We start from the raw sequence: 21,418 nt of genomic DNA on the forward strand, positions 1-21,418 counted from the left end.
GGACCTTCTCCTTTGGGTGAAGTTCTGCTTAAACAAACTAAATGTCATTAGAGTAGAACTGAAGGCAAAACCTATTTTTCCATTTTGGATAGAAAAAGGAAGGGTTATACCCCCTATGATTATCATTATTATTATTTGCCATCTGTATCCCATTGGGGAGATTTCCTTTACTACATGTCTGAATGCCAAAGCATGATGTGAGAGGAAATCCCTGTGGTGTGTTTTTTTATTTTTTTTTTTAACAGAAAAAGTTTTTCCCCATTTCCTCTCTATTTCTGAGGACAACCCAAAATTTTTAATTTTCTTTTACTTTCGCTGTCGATGATAACAGTAAACAGGACAAATAGAGAGGGTGAATCTCTGTACTGGGGGGCACAGACATCAATAAAAGTGTGGCAGGTATTCTAAAACCATCTCCACTCTTATTTAAAACTAAAAAAAAAAAGATACATCTTGATACACCTAGAAAGATTTTACATCTACATTACATGCCAATTCACACCAGAACGCGGTGCAGGAAACCCTCATTCCCCACCCGTTTCCCACACCATGTTCCAAACGCACTAGGTGCGTGTTCTGTGAATAGATTCCTAAAAACATCCCAAACGCAGATAGCAAACAGTGTTTGCCTGCACCAGATCTCATTGGTATCGCGGTAACACACAGTCAAGTTGCAGTGTTCTGTTTTTCTTTAAAGGCAGTGCATGTGCTACTTTTGGTGCAATCCAGTGTGATTTCAGCTTATTCAAATGAATGGGCTGAAAATCACACTGAATCAAGTAGAGGGGGGAACTTATCAGCCAAGCGGAACTTTCTCGGCAGAACACCGGCACTAAAGCTGAACCCCTGGGAACAGAAAACGTGACCCTTGCGATAAGGCTCCACACTGCAAGGGTTAATTGCTTGTCTTTGGGGTACCAGGGATTGTGTCTCCTTACTTGCCTTATTCCTTACTCCCCAGGCAGCCAAAGTTCTCTTCTCTACAATAATCTGGCTACTAGAACAACTTGTTACAGTTATCAGTCATTGTAAACTGCTACAAAGTTATTGTTGCAGTCCTGATACTGCAGATCACCAGCTTGTTCAGTGATCCTTTCCTGACATGAGATGCAGTTTTGGTTTTTTTTTTGATCATTGGAATTCTAACTAAGCCCTAGTGTGTTGAAATGGAGGGGCCAGCTTGTGAGCTTACTTGCAATACAAGGACAGTTCTGTGTAATTTGCTGGCACTATATAAATTCAAGCTATAAGCTCATTCCTCCCTTTCTTTGCTTTGCATTTTTTTTTAACCATTTTGTATACAAATATTTGTTTTCTTGTGCTGCTGTACTATATAAGGGGCCAGTTCACAGCACATGCAGTCCAGTGCGTTTTTTTTTTTTTTTTTTTCTGCATCAGAAACGCATGGGTGGTAGGTTATATAGTTCACACCAGTGCGGTCAGTTCCAGAAAAAAAGTTCCTGCACTGGACTATACTGGAACACAGTAAAACGCATGAAAACACACTGGAATGCATCAAAAAACCACTGGACCCCAGTGGAAAAAAACAGGAACAAAGAAGAAAAAAGGATCTGGAATGCATTTGGAAACGCAACAAAAACGCACCAGAACGCGTCAAAAATTTGCTAGAAACGCATCTAGACAGGGATCTGGAGTGTTTTTGTGGTGTGAACCAGCCCTAAAACTATTGCTTTTCATGACAGGAAGGCCCCTAAAATTATTAGAAAACAAGTTATTGCCATGAAAAGAAACCCTTGTTTGTTCTGAAACTGCACATCAAAACTGTCACCAGCCCACATGCTGAAATGTAGCATTTAAGTGTCTGACTAGCACGATTGGATCTTTAGAATTTGGATAATGTATATTCTAAAGGAGCTAAAGTTTTAGCTCTAAGAAAGAAGAAAAAGTAGATCACTCTGTTTAGAAAATTGTATCCATTTCCCCACTGTTTTCAGACCCATTATGCAAAAAAACATATGTGTTTTGTATGACAGATCATTCCCTATGGAAAAGATATTTGGTGTCTGCAGATACTTTAGTTTCTCACAGGTGTTAGGGCAGCAGTCGCCAACCAGTGGTCCGTGGACCATTGACGGTCTATGAGAACATTTTGGGGGTTCCCAGGGGGTTCTGCCGCAAATCAAGGTTGTGGCGGATGTATACCGCCCAATGTTGTTTCCAGTGTTCTCAATGCATGCTGACAGTCAATACTGTGAACTCAGAGGGAGCTGTCGGGAGTAGTGAAGAGCGTGGGAGGTGAACCTAGTACACACAGGCTGAACGTCGAGTGACATTGACATTTGGCCCGTGTGTACTGTGGCTGGCTTCTGTCAATGGGGCATGACTGAAAAAGATCTGCCGATCGGCCAATAGCTGAGAGCGCTGACCAGAGTGTTCTGGCAGGGGGGCCGCCCCCCTGTCAGAACACAGTAGCACAGCAGGGGAGATCGCTGTACTAGCATCGAAAAGTTAGTACAGGGACGACTCCTGAGCTGTCAGGGTTTTTTTCTTTTCATTCAGCCCTGCTGGGTTGAATTAAAAAAAAGAAAAAAAAAAACTAATAGTGTTTACTATGTTTAAGGCAACAGTGTGATGCAAAGGGGCGGCAGAATGCTCGGGCATTTAAAATTCATGTTAGTGGTCCGTGTGATTCAAAATTGTCAGTTTTAATAGTTCGAAAGGTTGGCAACCACTGTGTTAGGGAACATGTTGTTATGCTTTAAGTGTGCTTTACTGTTGTATTCATTTGCTTTTCAGATTACAAAGCCAATGGACAAGCTGTTCCAGAGAAGCAGCTATCTAAAAAGCAGAAACAGCAAAAACCACGTAAAGAAAAAACTCGGCAACACACCTTCACCCACCCTCTCCTGGCATCTGCCCTTAAGGTATTCTTATTCATGTTTAATGCATGTTTAGAGCTTACTTTAAATTGCTCAAGAGTTCTCTTGATTATGCAGAGCAGCACAATTATTAAAGGATATGGCTAGCCATACTTGTTAAGAAATTGCTAGCTTCCTCCATCTATGCTCAACTGGAGTCCCCAACTGCAGGCTATTGTATTCTGATAACTGCTGCTCCTGCAACTGTCTGAATACCCCAGCAGTGACTAATAGGCTGCTTGGATTGGCAGTTGCTGTGACTGATTGGCTCCTTTGATATTTGGATCAAAGCTTATTGAGCCAAGTGGTGGCGACATGGCCACCCAAGTCTCGAATTTCAGCTAAATCAGCAGAAATGAGTTGAAACTTGAGCAGGGCACGGCCAGCATAACTGCCCTTTCTACCAAAGTGAACTTATCCGGGGTCTTATCAGAAAATGCAACCGAAGTGTCGTTGCCATCTTGGTACACCGCACTCTTCCGCAGTAAGCCTACAGTCAGAAGGTAGCAGCGGACATCTTTATATACCCACCTAAGTCTTGCATTTCACACTTATTTTTACCAGTAAACTGAGCTTATATAGTGAAATAGAGTATTTTGAAATCCGTCAAACTGTTTTGATGTTGAATTTTAAAAGCAGCGGTGTTCTGTCAGATTAGGGCAAACCTGTGAGATCAGCAGGCTTTTATCATTTAACATCAAAACAGTGTCACGGATTTTCAAATACTGTGTTTCACTATATAGGCTAAGTGGTGTACTGGTAAAAATAAGTGTGAAATGCAAGACCTTGGTGGGTGTAAAAAGATGTCTGCTTGCAGCCTTCTGATTGTAGGCTTACTGCGGACGAGTGCGGGTTTACCAAGATGGCGGCGCCGGAACGTCGCTTCGATTGCTGACAGGAAACCGACACTTCTCTGCTGCTCTACCTCGCTGTCCAATAAAGATCCCGCTCATCACAAACAGTTTGATTTTAAAGCACATAGAGGAAAACTTGGAGGTGGGGGGGTTGTAGTTGGGGACAGAAGCAGAGTGGGTAAGTGTACTTTCCATTAAGGTAGACTTACCCTTTAAGGGTCGTGAATAGATATCAGAAATCCTTTGTCCAGTTCTTATGTAGGATTGGACAACTGTCTGGCTATGTATACTGTGTCAATGTCTGAAATAGAAAGTTTTAGGGAAAATCTACTGGCCAGTGGAGATCAGTGAATTGATCCAGATGGGACTGTTTAATTAATTTGTAGGCAATGTAAATCCATGCAGGATATTGACACAAGTCTGCTATCTGGCAAGAGTCATGGGGGCAGCATTCATAATTAATAATTTCCTTGAAAAGTATATGATCTTTAGTATTTATTCATTTCTGTTAGCCAGGTTGGAATTTTTCTGACGGAGGGCTTGTTTACTGACATCAATACTCATCCACTGGCAGCCTTAAGCTGGGGCTACGTGTGAATATTTAATGGCTTGTTAGCAAGATATTTAACCCCTTACTGACAGCTGTTTCCATTGAAGTTAACGTACTGTATGTGAAGCAGTTGTTGGAAAGATTTAGTCTTTTATTAAGAAGTATTTAAAATCTAACCGGTAGCCCTGCTTTAGAAAGTAACATGGACAGCATGGGATTTTCTTTCAAATTTGTGTTCATCTGGTGTCTAGGTATTATATTTTACTATCTAGTGCAGGGGTCAGCAACCTTTTTCCAGTTAAGGGCCAGGTTCAGTGTATGTAAATGCGTGAAGAGCCGCATTCATCTGCTAATTAATGAAGATAATATTAATCCTAACATAGTAATAATAACCGTACAGGCTTACCTCACTTTAAGGTGCTTCACTAAAACAAAGCCAGTTCACTCTGAGGGAGCATGCAGGTTCGCTCCCTCAAGGCTCCAGCATCACTGCAGCGATTAGTTTGTTCGACTTATACTCGCCCTCTCCATTGCTCTCATGCAGCTCCAACATGCCTCCTGACACGTGACCACTGATGCTGACGTTATAAAGTGAAAACTGCCTTGTTGCACATTAAGATGGTTTTCTGCCCACTAAATCTTGGATGTCAGTCTTCTAGTGTCATCCGAGGTTGAACTCCTTGTTCACAGCAACACCTGCATGACAAATTGGGCATATTGGCTTGCTGAGGTGTTCTGTAAAAAAAGTAATTTTCTACCCAACTGTCTTGGAATGGTCGGCATCCACCTTTCTGCAATTTATTTTTTTTTTTATTTATTTTATTTTTCTCATGATTTGCTGAAAAAATATATATAACTATTATTACAATCATTGGACTCGTAGCTAGACGTTTACTAATTGTCTCTAGCAATAGCATGGTACGTGTTGGGATTATACTGATCGTGGCTTGTACCAGGTGGCTGAGGATGACATGACTGAGACTGCCCCTGCACCTCTGGACCCCTTTACATTACACAGCCCCGCACAGCTGGTTCCCTTTACCTTACACTGCCCCCTGCACCTCCTGGACCCCTTTACCTTACACTGCCCCCTGCACCTCCTGGACCCCTTTACCTTACACTGCCCCCTGCACCTCCTGGACCCCTTTACCTTACACTGCCCCCTGCACCTCCTGGACCCCTTTACCTTACACTGCCCTCTGCACCTCCTGGACCCCTTTACCTTACACTGCCCCCTGCACCTCTGGACCCCTTTACATTACACTGCCCCCTGCACCTCTGGACACCTTTACATTTTTACAGCCTCTCTGCATATTACACAGACTCTCCCTGCAGCTCTGCCCTTTCCTACCTTGACCCATGCAGAGAGGGAGACAGAGCAGAGCAGGAAGCTGAATGAAAACACAGGAGACATACAGCAGCGCTGATCAGACAGCGGGAGCTTCAAGAGTTTATTTTTCATATTATAAAGCTGGTGATTGGTTGCTAGGACCACCTAGCAACCAATCACCTGGAAAGTTAACTCCGGAAGCTCCCGCTGTCTTATCAGCACTGCTGTATGTCTCTCCCTTGTTCTCATTCAGCTTCCTTCTCCCTGCTCTGCTCTGCTCTGCTCTTACTTAAAATGTCCATGGGCCGTAGGTTGCCAACCCCTGATCTAGTGGATTTCACTGTCTGTGTTAAAACATCAGTGGCTAGAAAATTGGGAGTGCATTGTAATGTAACTGCACTTTAATCTATTCTGGATCTATCAATAATTTTAATTGATGGTGTTTTGGCTTTTATCCCGCAGGCTCACAGTGGAAATATAACTTGTTTGGATTTTAGCAGCAATGGCAAATATTTGGCTTCATGCTCTGATGACAGGACTGTCAGAATATGGAGCACCAAGGACTTCCTTGAGAGAGAGCACCGCTGCATGAGAGCCAATGTGGACTTCGACCATGCCACTCGTGTCCGCTTCAGTCCTGACTGCCGGTAATGTGCTCTTCTGAAAATAAAATATACACTGTTTTTTTTTTTGTTTTTTTTTTTAAGCTCAAAGCTGTTAAATGATGAAATAAAATGTTATCATAGGTTATTCACAATTATGAATACAAGAATCAGATGTGAAATTGTAACAAACCTGTGTGGAAATATTATTAATGGACTAAAATTACTTCATTTTTTTCAGAACTTTTATAGTTTGGTTAGCTAATGGAGATACGATCAGAGTGTTTAAAATGACTAAGAAAGACGACTCCTTCATCTTTTCTGCAGCTCATGATGACTTCCCAAAGAGACACAAAGCTTCCATCATTAATATTGGAATAGCAGAAACAGGTATAAATAATACACATAAAACGTTTAATTGGAGCCATTCTAGCATTTATTCCAACCTCTGTTGGAATAAATGTCTACTGTCTACTCTGAAAAGTAAGTAAGGTAATGGTGTGAAAGGAGGTTAGACTCTTAGACCCCTACTCCCACCGACTAAGCAGTACACTGCATAATCTTTATATGCAATATTTCATTTACCTATGAAAATTAGAAAATGTGTTTTATAGTGGTCAGGACCATACAAATATATACCAAACCCCTGTACATTCCCTTTAAATGGATATCTGGGACTGTTTGTTTTTTTTTTTTTTTTTTTGGGATGATTCTTCTGTATAAAGTTAAAACCCAAAAATCCTATGCATGTTGAAAAGACTTAAGCCAAGGTTCACACGAATGTTGCTTTAAAATTATGCCTTTTTCAATGTGTTTGTGCAGCACGTTTCTACATGCGTTTATGATGCATTTTCATGCTTCATACTGTTTTTTTGTAGGAGAAAATGATTGGAATTTTTACACAGATCTCTGCCAAAAACTCCATAGAAATGCATGTGCATGAGTTTTACGTGCACTTTCTTTACATTCCATTTGAAGTCTATGGAACCAAAAATGCACCGTGGTGCACCAAAAACGCATCTGCACCCTTTCAAAAAACGCATTGCACTGTGCTGCATTGCTGTGAACAGCCACCATAGAGAATATTGTAATTTCCATTGTTATGCATGTCAGCACGACAGCAATAGAAAATACACAAGTGTGAACGAGGGCTGAAACAAAATACGAGCTTTACCACATCCGGTGAGCTCACATAACTGACTTGCTTTATATAAGTTAAGAAGTGCATTACTGGAACACATTGTAATACTGTGTTTCATATTGTTATGAAAACCCAACACGTGTTAATACTCACTATGCTTATGTGCATTGGATGGGAAAAAGAAGTCCCAGTCTGCACATGGCAGCCTTCCTGGACACTGCAGATGAATGGAGTAGCTGATTTATATTATGTTTGCACATACAGGTGGTTTTATTGAATACCAGTGGAGTAATTTTTATGGTCATATTGTTAAGGTGTATTTAAACCCAAGAATAAAAATGTGAACTCACTCACTGTACGGTATCTATGAAGGAGCAGCATTGTCACCCTAGGACAAAATGTGTGCATACTACAGATCACCTCTTCCCATCTTCAAAACCTAGCCAAGAGGTGTTCTGTAGTCCACAGACTGGGAACAATGCTGACTAGAAGAGTGCAGCAGAGGCAAAATGTTCAGGAAGTTATCAGCTCATTGATAATTTCCTGTGTGCTCATTGAGCACTTTCAATGGTACATAGTATTTAACAAACCAAAAGTTCATGACTAAAAGAAGTTTATTCACATAACAAAATAAAAGAAAATGTAGATTGTTCTGAGCTTCCCAAAAAGTGATATACACACTTAAGCAGGGCTTGACAAATCCTAGGTGCCAGGTCACCATGGCGTCAAGAAATGAAAAAACTGGCTCCTAACTTTTTTTAGCGGGTTCCCAGATTCAAAGCAAATTTGCCAGGCCCCACTCTTAAGGCATAGTCCACATGAAACATGCTCACATTCCTCAAACTGCCCCAAGTTATCTGAATGATATCTATTAATATTTGAATTTAGCACAGCTGTGCGTTTCCCTACCCATACCGCCACATCATCCATTCACAGGCAGACTAGAAAGTCCCACCATGGCAGAGAGACTCTGAGATCGCACTGACACACATGCTGTGACATCACCACACTTGTAGTCTTTTTTTACTTTGCCCAGTCCCATAACAGGAGGTCCTTACCTCCTGTATGGACCTAGAGCCGGGGGTGAATGATTTAGGAGCCTGTGCATTGCTCCCACAACGTATTTATTGATTTGCAATGTAGGATTGAATGCAAAAATGTAAATGCACATTTTTTATTTTCTTAATGTGGGTAAATGTATTTCTTTTGCAAAATGCAGACTGTGCATTTTAAAAATAATCTGGGATCTAAGAGGGAAGCAGCATTCCTTAAATCACAATAAGAAATAACATTTTGGCTTTTCCACAGGGAAGTTTATCATGACTGCATCAGATGACACCAGCATATTAATTTGGGATATGAAGGGAGAGGTGCTAGCTTCCATCAATACCAACCAGGTTGCAAATGCATATGCTACAGTTTCACCTTGTGGGAGGTAAGAACAGTGTTTTATTTTTTCACCACACTGTTATATTTGTATGTACAGCAACTCAGAAAATGATTTTGCCTAATTAACTGACCTACTGAAATACTTTATTACTAGTTATTCTGACTAACTGGGTTACATTTGTGGCCAATTGATGATTTTCTAAATCGAGAATTACTATTCATATTGGCTGATCTTTCTCTGCCATATTACCTAGAATAGTAGTTTCTCTAGCCAAGGTTTGTATTTCAGGACCTCTTTTAGTAGTAATCTTTCAGGAAGCTGGGGGGTGGAGGGGGTTTATATAATGATGCGTAAGGGGCCATTTTAAGATCTCATGCACACTGGGCATAAAAAAAATGCTGAAGCAACTCTGTGTTGGCCTATGTGTCCATGCACAGTGTTTACAGGCTGAAAAAAATAAATATTCAAGTGCATTTTTGAAAGGATCTTTTGGGCTGAAAAAATGATTGATGCGACTAAACACATCTGAACATGGCATTTAGGCATGTGGCACATTTTTAAGTGTACGTCCTTTCCTAGTGTTTTGGGGAAAAACACTATTGAATGCAAACATGCATACACGCGCCTAAACACGTGTACTATATGCTCCATATGAGTGTTTTTATACTGCTTTTTCTGCTGCTTATCCACACTAATTTATTCCAAATGTAGCACCTTATTTCAGAATAACATTTTCTAAAATTATTGCATAATGAAGAGAGACTCTGTGCTGATTAATACAGGGACACAGTACAAAAGTTTATTCAAAAGCAAGTTAATGGATAAATTGCAATCCAAAAGTTCATAGATTTTCACTTATGCGAAAAGTATAAAGTAATAAATGGTGTGAATATATATTTTAACATTTATTGTAGTAGAGTATATTAACAGCATGCACAGTATGTTGATATTTAACCACTTGCCGACCGCCTAACGTATATATACGTCGGCAGAATGGCACGGGCAGGCAGAATCACGTACCTGTACGTGATCTGCCTCCCGCGGGCGGGGGGTCCGATCGGACCCCCCCCCGGTGCCACCGGCGGTCGGCATCTGACTAGGAGCGTCGGGAGGCGAGGGGGAGACCATCCGATCGTGGCCCCCCCCTCGCGATCGCTCCCAGCCAATAGGAATCCTCCCCTGCCTGTGTGTAGTTTCACACAGGCAGAGGATGTGATGTCATCTCTCCTCGGTCTGGCAGTTTCCGTCCCAGCGCCGAGGAGAGAAGACATGTGAGTGCACACAACACACACACACACAGTAGAACATGCCAGGCATACCTTACACCCCCGATCCCCCCCCGATCGCCCCCCGATCCCCCCCCCGATCACCCCCCCCCCCCGTCACAAACTGACATTAGCAGTATTTTTTTTTTTTTTTTCTGATTACTGCATAGTGTCAGTTTGTGACAGTTACAGTGTTAGGGCAGTGAATATTACCCCCCTTTAGGTCTAGGATACCCCCCTAACCCCCCCTAATAAAGTTTTAACCCCTTGATCACCCCCTGTCACCAGTGTCACTAAGCGATCATTTTTCTGATCGCTGTATTAGTGTCGCTGGTGACGCTAGTTAGGAACGTAAATATTTAGGTTCGCCGTCAGCGTTTTATAGCGTCAGGGACCCCCATATACTATCTAATAAAGGTTTTAACCCCTTGATTGCCCCCTAGTTAACCCTTTCACCACTGATCACCGTATAACTGTTACGAGTGACGCTGGTTAGTTCGTTTATTTTTTATAGTGTCAGGGCACCTGCCGTTTATTACCGAATAAAGGTTTAGCCCCCTGATCGCCCGGTGGTGATATGCGTCGCCCCAGGCAGCGTCAGATTAGCGCCAGTACTGCTAACACCCACGCACGCAGCATACGCCTCCCTTAGTGGTATAGTATCTGTACGGATCAATATCTGATCCAATCAGATCTATACTAGCGTCCCCAGCAGTTTAGGGTTCCCGAAAACGCAGTGTTAGCGGGATCAGCCCAGATACCTGCTAGCACCTGCGTTTTGCCCCTCCGCCCGGCCCACCCAAGTGCAGTATCGATCGATCACTGTCACTTACAAAACACTAAACGCATAACTGCAGCGTTCGCATAGTCAGGCCTGATCCCTGCGATCGCTAACAGTTTTTTTGGTAGCGTTTTGGTGAACTGGCAAGCACCAGCCCCAGGCAGCGTCAGGTTAGTGCCAGTAGCGCTAACACCCACGCACGCAGCATACGCCTCCCTTAGTGCTATAGTATCTGATCGGATCAATATCTGATCCGATCAGATCTATACTAGCGTCACCAGCAGTTTAGGGTTCCCAAAAACGCAGTGTTAGCGGGATCAGCCCAGATACCTGCTAGCACCTGCGTTTTGCCCCTCCGCCCGGCCCGGCCCAGCCCACCCAAGTGCAGTATCGATCGATCACTGTCACTTACAAAACACTAAACGCATAACTGCAGCGTTCGCAGAGTCAGGCCTGATTCCTGCGATCGCTAACAGTTTTTTTGGTAGCGTTTTGGTGAACTGGCAAGCACCAGCCCCAGGCAGCGTCAGGTTAGCACCAGTACCGCTAACACCCACGCACGCACCGTACACCTCCCTTAGTGGTATAGTATCTGAACGGATCAATATCTGATCCGATCAGATCTATACTAGCGTCCCCAGCAGTTTAGGGTTCCCAAAAACGCAGTGTTAGCGGGATCAGCCCAGATACCTGCTAGCACCTGCGTTTTGCCCCTCCGCCCGGCCCAGCCCACCCAAGTGCAGTATCGATCGATCACTGACACTTACAAAACACTAAACGCATAACTGCAGCGTTCGCAGAGTCAGGCCTGATCCCTGCGATCGCTAACAGTTTTTTTGGTAGCGTTTTGGTGAACTGGCAAGCACCAGCGGCCTAGTACACCCCGGTCGTAGTCAAACCAGCACTGCAGTAGCACTTGGTGACGTGGCGAGTCCCATAAGTGCAGTTCAAGCTGGTGAGGTGGCAAGCACAAGTAGTGTCCCGCTGCCACCAAGAAGACAAACACAGGCCCGTCGTGCCCATAGTGCCCTTCCTGCTGCATTCGCCAATCCTAATTGGGAACCCACCGCTTCTGCAGCGCCCGTACTTCCCCCATTCACATCCCCAACCAAATGCAGTCGGCTGCATGAGAGGCATTTTCTTTATGTCCTCCCGAGTACCCCTACCCAACGAACCCCCCCAAAAAAGATGTCGTGTCTGCAGCAAACGCGGATATAGGCGTGACACCCGCTATTATTGTCCCTCCTGTCCTGACAATCCTGGTCTTTGCATTGGTGAATGTTTTGAACGCTACCATACACTAGTTGAGTATTAGCGTAGGGTACAGCATTGCACAGACTAGGCACACTTTCACAGGGTCTCCCAAGATGCCATCGCATTTTGAGAGACCCGAACCTGGAACCGGTTACAGTTATAAAAGTTAGTTACAAAAAAAAGTGTAAAAAAAAAAAAAAAAAAAAAAACATACAAAAATATAAAATAAAAAAAAAATAGTTGTCGTTTTATTGTTCTTTCTCTCTCTATTCTCTCTCTCTATTGTTCTGTTCTTTTTTACTGTATTCTATTCTGCAATGTTTTATTGTTATTATGTTTTATCATGTTTGCTTTTCAGGTATGCAATTTTTTATACCTTACCGTTTACTGTGCTTTATTGTTAACCATTTTTTTGTCTTCAGGTACGCCATTCACGACTTTGAGTGGTTATACCAGAATGATGCCTGCAGGTTTAGGTATCATCTTGGTATCATTCTTTTCAGCCAGCGGTCGGCTTTCATGTAAAAGCAATCCTAGCGGCTAATTAGCCTCTAGACTGCTTTTACAAGCAGTGGGAGGGAATGCCCCTCCCCCCCCCAACGTCTTCCGTGTTTTTCTCTGGCTCTCCTGTCTCAACAGGGAACCTGAAAATGCAGCCGGTGATTCAGCCAGCTGACCATAGAGCTGATCAGAGACCAGAGTGGCTCCAAACATCTCTATGGCCTAAGAAACCGGAAGCTACGAGCATTTTATGACTTAGATTTCGCCGGATGTAAACAGCGCCATTGGGAAATTGGGAAAGCATTTTATCACACCGATCTTGGTGTGGTCAGATGCTTTGAGGGCAGAGGAGAAATCTAGGGTCTAATAGACCCCAATTTTTGCAAAAAAGAGTACCTGTCACTACCTATTGCTATGATAGGGGATATTTACATTCCCTGAGATAACAATAAAAATGATTAAAAAAAAAAAAAAAATGAAAGGAACAGTTTAAAAATAAGATAAAAAAATAATAATAATAAAGAAAAAAAAAAAAAAAAAAAAAAAAAAAGCACCCCTGTCCCCCCTGCTCTCGCGCTTAGGCGAACGCAAGCGTCGGTCTGGCGTCAAATGTAAACAGCAATTGCACCATGCATGTGAGGTATCGCCGCGAAGGTCAGATCGAGGGCAGTAAGTTTAGCAGTAGACCTCCTCTGTAAATCTAAAGTGGTAACCTGTAAAGGCTTTTAAAGGCTTTTAAAAATGTATTTAGTTTGTCGCCACTGCACGTTTGTGCGCAATTTTAAAGCATGTCATGTTTGGTATCCATGTACTCGGCCTAAGATCATCTTTTTTATTTCATCAAACATTTGGGCAATATAGTGTGTTTTAGTGCATTAAAATGTAAAAAAGTGTGTTTTTTCCCCAAAAAATGCGTTTGAAAAATCGCTGCGCAAATACTGTGTGAAAAAAAAAAATGAAACACCCACCATTTTAATCTGTAGGGCATTTGCTTTAAAAAAAATATATAATGTTTGGGGGTTCAAAGTAATTTTCTTGCAAAAAAAAATTATTTTTTTATGTAAACAATAAGTGTCAGAAAGGGCTTTGTCTTCAAGTGGTTAGAAGAGTGGGTGATGTGTGACATAAGCTTCTAGATGTTGTGCATAAAATGCCAGGACAGTTCAAAACCCCCCCAAATGACCCCATTTTGGAAAGTAGACACCCCAAGCTATTTGCTGAGAGTCATGTTGAGTCCATGGAATAATTTATATTGTGACACAAGTTGCGGGAAAGAGACAATTTTTTATTTTTTTTATTTTTTTTTGCGCAAAGTTGTCACTAAATGATATATTGCTCAAACATGCCATGGGAATATGTGAAATTACACCCCAAAATACATTCTGCTGCTTCTCCTGAGTACGGGGATACCACATGTGTGAGACTTTTTGGGAGCCTAGCCGCGTACGGGACCCTGAAAACCAAGCACCGCCTTCAGGCTTTCTAAGGCCGTAAATTTTTGATTTCACTCTTCACTGCCTATCACAGTTTCGGAGGCCATGGAATGCCCAGGTTGCAAAAAACCCCCCCAAATGACCCCATTTTGGAAAGTAGACACCCCAAGCTATTTGATGAGAGGTATAGTGAGTATTTTGCAGACCTCACTTTTTGTCACAAAGTTTTGAAAATTGAAAAAAGAAAAAAAAAAATTTTTTTTCTCGTCTTTCTTTATTTTCAAAAACAAATGAGAGCTGCAAAATACTCACCATGCCTCTCAGCAAATAGCTTGGGGTGTCTACTTTCCAAAATGGGGTCATTTGGGGGGGGTTTGTGCCACCTGGGCATTCCATGGCCTCCGAAACTGTGATAGGCAGTGAGGAGTAAAATCAAAAATGTACGCCCTTAGAAATCCTGAAGGTGGTGATTGGTTTTCGGGGTCCCGTACGCGGCTAGGCTCCCAAAAAGTCCCACACATGTGGTATCCCCATACTCAGGAGAAGCAGCTAAATGTATTTTGGGGTGCAATTCCACATATGCCCATGGCCTGTGTGAGCAATATATCATTTAGTGACAACTTTGTGCAAAAAAAAAAAAAAAAAAAAAAAATTTGTCACTTTCCCGCAACTTGTGTCAAAATATAAAACATTCCATGGACTCAACATGCCTCAAAGCAAATAGCTTGGGGTGTCTACTTTCCAAAATGGGGTCATTTGGGGGGGTTTTATGTCATCTGGGCATTTTATGGCCTTCAAAACTGTGATAGGTAGTGAGGAGTAAAATCAAAAATGTACGCCCTTAGAAATCCTGAAGGCAGTGATTGGTTTTCGGGGCCCCGTACGCGGCTAGGCTCCCAAAAAGTCCCACACATGTGGTATCCCCATACTCAGGAGAAGCAGCAGAATGTATTTTGGGGTGCAATTCCACATATGCCCATGGCCTGTGTGAGCAATATATCATTTAGTGACAACTTTTTGTAATTTTTTTTTTTTTTTTTTTTTTTTTGTCATTATTCAATCACTTGGGACAAAAAAAATGAATATTCAATGGGCTCAACATGCCTCTCAGCAAATTCCTTGGGGTGTCTACTTTCCAAAATGGGGTCATTTGTGGGGGTTTTGTACTGCCCTGCCATTTTAGCACCTCAAGAAACGACATAGGCAGTCATAAATTAAAGGCTGTGTAAATTCCAGAAAATGTACCCTAGTTTGTAGACGCTATAACTTTTGCGCAAACCAATAAATATACACTTATTGACATTTTTTTTACCAAAGACATGTGGCCGAATACATTTTGGCCTAAATGTATGACTAAAATTGAGTTTATTGGATTTTTTCTAGAACAAAAAGTAGAAAATATCATTTTTTTTCAAAATTTTCGGTCTTTTTCCGTGTATAGCGCAAAAAATAAAAACGGCAGAGGTGATCAAATACTATCAAAAGAAAGCTCTATTTGTGGGAAGAAAAGGACGCAAATTTCGTTTGGGTACAGCATTGCATGACCGCGCAATTAGCAGTTAAAGCGACGCAGTGCCGAATTGTAAAAAGTGCTCTGGTCAGGAAGGGGGTAAAACCTTCCGGGGCTGAAGTGGTTAAAACCAAAAGTCAGTAAAGGGATCCCCAAGAAAAATGCGTTTATTATGCTCAACTTGGTGTTGCTCGCTGAGCACTTGGTAATAGAATTGTATTTTTTAAGCACTGTAAAATATTAGCTATACCAATTGAGCACTCTGGTACCACTACTTTCTTCTTCATGCATATTTTATTTATTCAAAGGTTTGTTGCAAGCTGTGGATTTACTTCGGATGTGAAGGTTTGGGAGGTTTGTTTCGGTAAATCGGGGGATTTCCGAGAAGTGTGTCGGGCATTCGAGTTGAAAGGCCACTCTGCCGGTGTGTGTGGATTTGCTTTCTCCAATGACTCAAGAAGGTTAGTAGATTTGTAATCTGTACCTCCAGTGCATTATACTCCCATGTGAAATAACTATTTTCGATCTTTGTGCTTTTGTGGAAAAACAACTATTATGTGGGTAAAGGAAGGAATGAATTCTAGACAGGTAATCGTCCCATTGCCATTACATAATGATTCTACAGCAAAAAAGCATTAAGTGGTAAAGGAAGATACAAATGGACCATGCAGCTTAAGCAAGGGATTTTATTACACATAAAAAAATTGTTTGCAAAAAACTGGGTAAAACCACCATCCATATTCCTTGATCCTTGACGCTCATGTCGGTCACGACACCATGGCAGTGACGCTTTGACATTGCGGATAATGATGACAGCGGAATCCATTTTGGGGAAGGCACGCTGAGGCGGCTTTTCAGTGAATGGACCACACGAGTCCCACGCTGTAGTATTCCTGACCCAGGATACAAGTGAAGGCAGCCAACAAGACTTGTCCCCTGTGAGCCGCATATGGACAGCGGGCTCCAATTAGGACATTGGGGATGCTACCTATGACGGGATATCCTTGCCATATGGTCAGGTGAACTGATCGGTCCTTGACTGTTTTACCAGCCTACTTATGTGCACTTTTTTCACCTCAGAGACTTAATACTTATACTATATGACTAAACCTGCGTGTCTTGACACATCTCTGTACATCCTTGGCCAACTAGTCAGTCTTGAGCATACAAGCTCTGAGGAACTGACAATTTGTGGGTACATTTAGCAATCATGCAACTCTGAGGCTGTTTATGAGAAGCCTGCATCTCATCATGAATGTTTAGTTTGCTCCAAATGTTTCCCGGGAAAAGCTGTTTTATGGTGTCGGAAGGTCCTCATTCGAGTACTACAACTCAACACTTACTTATCTGGATGGGAATTCCCGTTGGCTACTAGGTAGCAAGAACTGTTTGCATATCCTGACAGTGCGTGTCACCAATTATCATGTGCTAATGACATTTCTACAACCTGTTCTATACCACCGAAATGAGGATACTAGTACAGTATAGTAGGGCTGAAACGATTAATCGATATTATCGATAATAATCGATAATGAAAATCGTTGTCAACGATTTTCATTATCGATTAGTTGGTCCGCACCTTCCTTCTGTCTGTCCGTCCGTTTTAAATCCTCCCTCCCTGTGTCCTCGGCGCCGCCATTTGTGACCAGGCACGTCTGCGCCGCCGCACGTCCACGGCACGCCTCTCCTCCTCCTTGCTGACGTCACCCCCCCCGATCTTCTCAGCCCCGCCCGCTGCCTCGAGGGAACAGAGAAAAAATCCTCCCTCCTGTGTCCTCGGCGCCGCCGTTTGTGACCAGGCACGTCCGCGGCGCACCTCTCCCCCTCCTCCTCTTTGCAGACGTCATCCCCACTGATCTCAGCCCTGCCCGCTGCCTAGAGGGAACAGAGAGGCGAGGGCAAGAAGCGAGGAGAGCCGAGCTGCTCATTCATAGTGAAAGGTAGCAGCTAATAACACAGTAAAAACAGCACATTTTTATGACCGGGCACCATCCTAACAGTATTACTGGGGAGGGAGGGGGGGGGGGGGGAATGCCCCATCATTGGTGTTCCTGGAGGGAGGGGAATAGACATAGTGCCCCATTGGTGTTCCTGGGAGGGGGGGAATAGTGCCCCATTGGTGTTCCTGGGAGGGGGGGGGAATAGTGCCCCATTGGTGTTCCTGGGAGGGGGGGGGATAATTCCCCATCATTGGTGTTCCGGGGGGTGGCTGCCTGGAGTAGTAGTTCTCCATCATTGGTTTTCCTGGGTGGGAGGAGAATAGACATAGTGCCCCATTGGTGTTCCTGGGAGGGGGGGGGTAGTGCCCCATTGGTGTTCCTGGGAGGGGGGGGGAATAGTGCCCCATTGGTGTTCCTGGGAGGGGTGGGGGGATAGTGCCCCATCATTGGTGTTCCTGGGAGGAATAGTGCCCCATCATTGGTGACCCCGGGAGGAATAGCGCCCCGTCATTGGTGACCCCGGGAGGAATAGCGCCCCGTCATTGGTGACCCCGGGAGGAATAGCGCCCCGTCATTGGTGACCCCGGGAGGAATAGCGCCCCGTCATTGGTGACCCCGGGAGGAATAGCGCCCCGTCATTGGTGACCCCGGGAGGAATAGCGCCCCGTCATTGGTGACCCCGGGAGGAATAGCGCCCCGTCATTGGTGACCCCGGGAGGAATAGCGCCCCGTCATTGGTGACCCCGGGAGGAATAGCGCCCCGTCATTGGTGACCCCGGGAGGAATAGCGCCCCGTCATTGGTGTCCCCGGGAGGAATAGCGCCCCGTCATTGGTGTCCCCGGGAGGAATAGCGCCCCGTCATTGGTGTCCCCGGGAGGAATAGAAAAAAATGGCACATTACGATTTTTTTAATGATTTTATCCGATTAATCGATTAATCGAAAAAATAATCGGCCGATTAATCGATTATGAAAATAATCGTTAGTTGCAGCCCTACAGTATAGGATGTGTGCATGATGTGATGCATGATGCAGCTGCAACATTATAGAAAATGTTGTCTTTTTAACCAAGCCTAGGTGTTGGTGGTTTTACACAGTTTTTTGTAATCAATTTTTTATGTGCAATAAAATCCCTTGCTTAAGCTGCATGGTCAGTTTTGTAACTTCCTTTTTCTTTAAAGGGTCCTTTTTACCCCTTAATGCTTTTTTTGCTGTATGCATTTTTGAGTTGCGTAGACCGCACCATTCTCGGTAAGTCAGCAAATCAAAGGGACGCTGCACCTGCCCATATGCTGAGCGATACAGTGTATATATTCTAGTGAGTTGGTGGCATCCTCATTTTAACATAATGATTCTACAGCTGCATAGAGGTTGTATATTCCAACAAAATGGCAATCCAAAACACACCTAAATAATCATCAAATGAAAAACCTACATATTAATGATAGGAAAAATTTTGTAAATAAGATGCTTCCTCTTTATAGAATCACCGATGATGCTCAAGGGTATCTTAAAAAAAAAAAAAAGATAACAATCTGGCGTGAGTGGATGGTGTGTTCTGACTCTTTGTGACCAACAGAACTAGGCTTATTTGTCTCCCTTACGCTGTATGTTAGTGGTCCAGATTAAGGATGACCTAAGCTAAGTTTGGCCCGAACCTGAAGGAAAATGTCAGTTGTGGCTAGGGCTACAACTAACGATTATTTTCATAATCGATTAGTTGGCCGATTTATTGGTTCGATTAATCGGTTAATAACCTTGAAAAAAATTGTGGTGTATAATTTAGTTAATATGTAAAGTTTTAAAAAAAGGCAATTTATTCTTAAATATCTATATGCAGTGGTAAATATAAATAGCCAACTATATGGTTAGGGAGCAAAATCTCTAATCCACTCTGAGAATAACAGACAGAAGAGATATACTGTATATACTATTTAAAGGGTGAATCTGGTAAATATCATCATCAGACTCAGATCAAATTTTTTTAATTTAAAAAACATACAATCTTCCTTTAAAAAAAAATGTACCGTAATTTTAAGAACGTTTGTTTGATTTTCTGATCGTTAGTGGGGTCAAATCAAAGTTCATTTTCAACCACAGTGATGGGAAAATTTGGAAATAGAAAACTTCTTGGTCAAAGGAATTTTCAGACAGTGTATGTGGTTTTCGTTCAGAAATTACATTCGTTTTAAAAACAGAATGTTAATAACAAGTTAAAATTTCAAACGACATTCTTTCTTTCAGCGAATGTACAAAGATTTTTCGTCTGCATATTCTTATCTGAAAATTGATCCGTGTGGCCAGCATAAGGCTCGGTGCACACCCATGCAGTTTGCTTTGGATCTGTTTCTGCAGTGCTTTTTGCTGTGCGTTTTGATTTTTACGAATGTGATTGTGCTGCGATCTGCGTTTTTGCATTATTTTGGCCAATCTGTTGGGAAGATTAAAAAACACAAATTGCTGCAAAAATGCATTACATGCTTTTCTGCAGCTTCTCCATCGAAGTATATTGAACCAAAAAAGCACTGTTTTACGTTAAAAAAAAAAAAAGTCCCTGACCCTTTCCAAATACGCAGCGGCTGAAAAAAGCATAGATGTGAATGTGTCCCATAGGAAACCATATAAATGAACTGTAGTGCTTTTCTGCAAAAAAACACATAGATGTGAACCAGGCTTAAGATGTTTAGTAACAATGGGGTTAAAAAAACTAATGACTGAGTCCGTGTCCACTCCACTTATGCAGAGCAGACACAGACAGCCCGTTCTCCTCTATGGTTGGTTGGATGTAAATGGATTGCCTGTCTGTTTACTCTCAACTGCCACCCGATCCAACCAGACAGAGGAGAACTGACCCCTTCAACTATTTTTAGCTTGGCTATAAGATGCCGTGCCGTAGAGGAGAATGGTCTGCTGGAAAAATGCACAGGTGGACCCAATTGGACCGCTTGTGTAAAAGGGGCTTTAGTCTGTTAAATAACATGCATGGTAATGGCACATTTAACTTTGTAGAAACAAGCCATTTTGTTTTGTATGTTCCTGCAAAGGATGTGTTCAAATACTTCTACTATTTACCTAATTTGTTCATTAACAGGATGGCAACTGTATCTAAAGATGGAACATGGAAGCTCTGGAATACAGATGTGGAGTACAAGAAGCAGCAGGACCCCTATTTGCTGTTCACAGGACAATGGTGTGGGAGAGAGCCTTGCCGCATAGCATTGTCTCCTGATGGCCGTGTTGTTGCCATTGCCAGTGTCTCAGATATCACGGTGTACAATGCACAAACAGGGCAGATAGAGGAAGAATTCCATTTGGTACATGGAGAGATAATCTCAGACCTTGGTTTTGACACTACCAATAGATTCATAGTCTCCACTGGAGATCGAGCTATCCGTGTATTCCATAATACAGCTGGATACAGAGCGGCTATTGTCGACCTGAAGGAGCTGCTAAAGAAAGCCACTAACAAGGGCATGAAGGACCGGCTACAGCAACAAATTAAAGATGCTCAGAGTGCATTAGATGCTGTGTGCAAACAGGGAAAGTGATCGACTCTGTTTTTTACCATTTTTTACTAAAAGAAATTAAAACCTTTAAATTAAAATATTTCTGCGGAACTTGGTAATATATGCTTCGCCAGCTATTTTGGTTGTGTGTGTGTTCAGTAGCCTCATGACTGACATTAAAACGAATCTGCACTTTGTCCACCTAGGGCAAGCACAGGTTCATATGAATGCATACCTCCCCAGTGCCTTGTACTTCCCATTTGCTTTCCTGCTCATCCATTTAGCCACCAGGAGAGAAACGATAGCAATGTGTGTAAATTGTGAGTCACTAAAACTGTAACTAACACAGGATTATGGACTGCCCAAGTGATGCTATTGCTTGACTCGGCACAGTAACAGAAAACATGTTGTATTTCCCTGGATTGGCAAAGCACAGGTTTGCTTGAAAAATGGCCTCTCCTTGTATTGCAGCTCATTCACACC

The 21,418-nt window shown here is 42.7% G+C and overlaps 1 protein-coding gene across 1 annotated transcript in view; it reads left to right on the forward strand.

The window, feature by feature from the left end:
* TBL2 (transducin beta like 2) overlaps window positions 1–21,035 on the forward strand; it is a 28,252-nt gene extending 7,217 nt beyond the window's left edge. Inside the window, exons 2-7 of the mRNA XM_073616578.1 lie at window positions 2,758–2,885; window positions 6,076–6,260; window positions 6,457–6,605; window positions 8,665–8,791; window positions 15,799–15,951; window positions 20,521–21,035. Of these exons, the coding sequence (XP_073472679.1) occupies window positions 2,758–2,885; window positions 6,076–6,260; window positions 6,457–6,605; window positions 8,665–8,791; window positions 15,799–15,951; window positions 20,521–20,977 (1,199 nt within the window). The 3' untranslated portion in view covers window positions 20,978–21,035. The remainder of the gene's footprint in view (window positions 1–2,757; window positions 2,886–6,075; window positions 6,261–6,456; window positions 6,606–8,664; window positions 8,792–15,798; window positions 15,952–20,520) is intronic.
* The last annotated feature ends 383 nt before the right edge of the window (window positions 21,036–21,418 follow it).

The sequence above is a fragment of the Aquarana catesbeiana genome, linkage group LG02 (genome assembly GCF_042186555.1).
Source record: "Aquarana catesbeiana isolate 2022-GZ linkage group LG02, ASM4218655v1, whole genome shotgun sequence".
Lineage (NCBI taxonomy): Eukaryota > Metazoa > Chordata > Amphibia > Anura > Ranidae > Aquarana > Aquarana catesbeiana.